This window comes from Bison bison, unplaced genomic scaffold, assembly GCF_000754665.1.
Source record: "Bison bison bison isolate TAMUID 2011002044 unplaced genomic scaffold, Bison_UMD1.0 scf7180017846043, whole genome shotgun sequence".
In the NCBI taxonomy this organism is placed as follows: domain Eukaryota; kingdom Metazoa; phylum Chordata; class Mammalia; order Artiodactyla; family Bovidae; genus Bison; species Bison bison.
In genome coordinates this window covers 1-2,398 of record NW_011476616.1, presented here as the reverse complement: position 1 = coordinate 2,398, position 2,398 = coordinate 1, and the positions used below count along the sequence as shown (strand labels likewise).

General features: G+C 63.7%; 1 protein-coding gene across 1 annotated transcript; it reads right to left on the bottom strand.

The window, feature by feature from the left end:
• Positions 1–1,268: 1,268 nt before the first annotated feature.
• LOC104987439 (speriolin-like) lies at positions 1,269–1,598 on the bottom strand (the record flags this gene model as incomplete). The annotated part of the gene is made up of 1 exon (XM_010838364.1): positions 1,269–1,598. A coding segment is annotated over one exon (330 nt), but the record flags the coding sequence as incomplete, so codon positions are not given.
• Between the last annotated feature and the right edge of the window lie 800 nt (positions 1,599–2,398).

Below are 2,398 nucleotides of genomic sequence, written 5' to 3'. Positions count from 1 at the left end.
GAGGCTGGGCCCGGGGTTCCCCTCCCCGCCTGCAGACACAGAGAAGGGGCTCTGCTCCTCGCACCGCCCCCCCCCGCCCAAATTTTCCAGAAATCCCGGATCCCCTGTAGAAATCAAGGTCTGGTGCTGGGTGTGCTCCTTCCTACCGTCTGTCCTGTTGTTCAGCCTTCTCAGCAGACAGAGCTAGGCGCACCTAGGGCTCTCTGCCTGTCTGTATGCAGGGGCCCTCCCTGCCTTTCCCAGGGGTCTGATTTCATCTGCTGAAGTAGGCCTGGGGGGAGGGGAGTAAGGCTGCAGAGAGGTAGCAGCTCTGGGGCCAGAGACCCCAGCTCACACTAACCCCCTCTCCTCTGTACCCTCTTGCTGGTAGCTGACATTAACCCATGCCCGGTGGCTCCTCTGTCCCCTGGTGATCCTCAGGCTGGTGGGCAGCGGTACTCGGGAAGCCTCCTGGCTGGGGTCCGCATCCCCACCACCACCTCTGGCCTCCTCCCCTCCTGCAGGAAGGCCCTCTCCGCTCCTCATGCAGGTCCTGAAGGGACAAGCACCCTGGCCTACACTCAGGGCATCCCGCACTCCCCACCAGCCTTCCCTCTCTGAGTCTATAGGTTACCTCCCGTGTCCCCTCCTACCCCACCCCACTCCAGCTGTCCTGTGCTGCTCAGCTGTACCCCTTCAATAGTGGGGAGCTGCCCTCCCACTTCTGACTCTCACAGTCTAGTCCCTTCCTGCGGGAGCCTTTGGCCTTGCAGGGCCCCCACCTCCCTGGGCTGCCCAGTGCCCAGGTGTGAGTGAGTCTCTTTCTCCTGGCTCCTGTCCCTTTAATGTCCCCCTGCCCTTGATGAGGGTCCAGAAAACATGTCCCCACCCTCCTTGTCCCTGCCTAGTGCAGAGGGAGGCGCTCCTGTGCCCACAGCCTCCTCTGGAGCCCACTCTGCCTTCTGCTCTGGGCCCAGGCCTCACCTGGCCGCCAGCAGGTGGTCAGGGCTGCGGGCACACCCACACACCCGCTGCCAGCTCGGCTCCTTCTCGCTTCCTGCTCTGGCTATTCCAGGCCTCAGGCCATGTGAGGGGAGATGTGGGGCCTCTGGAACACCCCCTCAGCATGACAGCTGCTGAAATTTGGCCTTGGGGCTCTCTCCGGGGACCCCGAGGGGCAGGAGCCCTGAGAGCAGACAGGACGGAAGGGCCCCAGAGGAGGCGGCACCACCCAGGAGTACCGGCCCGGGCCCAACGGCCAGCGTCCGAGGGAAGCTTTAATGGTGGCGTCACCAGATGAACATGGGCTTGCCATCATCGTGGGCCAGCTGGCTGAGGCAGGAGAGCAGCAGCAGCGCATCAGTGAGCATGCTGGGGTGCACAGTCTCCACCAGCACGCGCTGCAGGAAGTCCACTGTATAGGAGCCACCCTCGGACGCGGCCAGCTCCGGCCGCTCCCGAAGGATGCCGTAAGCGTTCACCAGCTGCTCCGTCAGCGCCGGGTGCACCCGCCCGTTGTAGCCCAAGCTCTGCAGCCGGTTCATGATGCTCACGTAGCGCTGTGTGAGCGTCTGGCACAGCTCCTCGTCCAGCTTGTGGTCACTGGGGTTCAGGGAGGCCTGAGGGGACAGCAATGGTCAGGGACCCTTGGCTCCACCCTGGCCCAAGAGCAGGCAAACACATGGGGGCAAAGGAGGCTGTGGGGTGTGGTTCCGCCAGGATCACGGTCGGAGGGTGGGACCTGCAGGGAGGTGTCCTGGAGGCCCTGGCCGAGGTGCCTCTAGGGATCCAGGGTGGGGGAACCCTGTGGGCTGAGCCTGAGCTCAGAGCTTCCAGCAGCCCCATCACCAGCTCCATCCACCACCTGGAATTGGACTGAGCTGGGGCCACAAGCAGCAGAGGACGGAGGGCGTGGCTGCTGGTGATGAGACACCAGGGGACCTCCCCAAACCCCCAGGGTTGCCTGACTGGGAAAATGCCACCCAGGGTCTTTCCCAGGCCTCCTCCTGGGTCCGGCCCTCCTACTTCTCAGGCTGTTCTCTAGGCCCCCTGTCCCAACACCCCATCCTTAGCATCTTGTGCCCACACCCTGCGGGGGTCCCTTCCAGCCCTCACCATGCGCTGACAACCCCGGGCCCAGAGCCAAGGCCCTGAGTCCCAGCACTGCTGTCACTAGGGCGCCGGCTCCGGTGTCTGGGCCTGAGGTCGGTCTTCACCTACTTTGTCCCTGCCGGGCTGGGCCTGCACCCCGCCTCCCAATCCCTCCCTCCACTGCCTTCTGGTGCCCTCAGCTTGAAGTTCTGCTGAAGCAATCTCGAGGTCTTAATTTTTGAACAAGGAGTGCTGTGTTTTCCTGTGCACTTGGTCCTGCAAATTCTGTACCTGTCGCTGGTACCGCTGCCCCCAGGCCCATGAAACA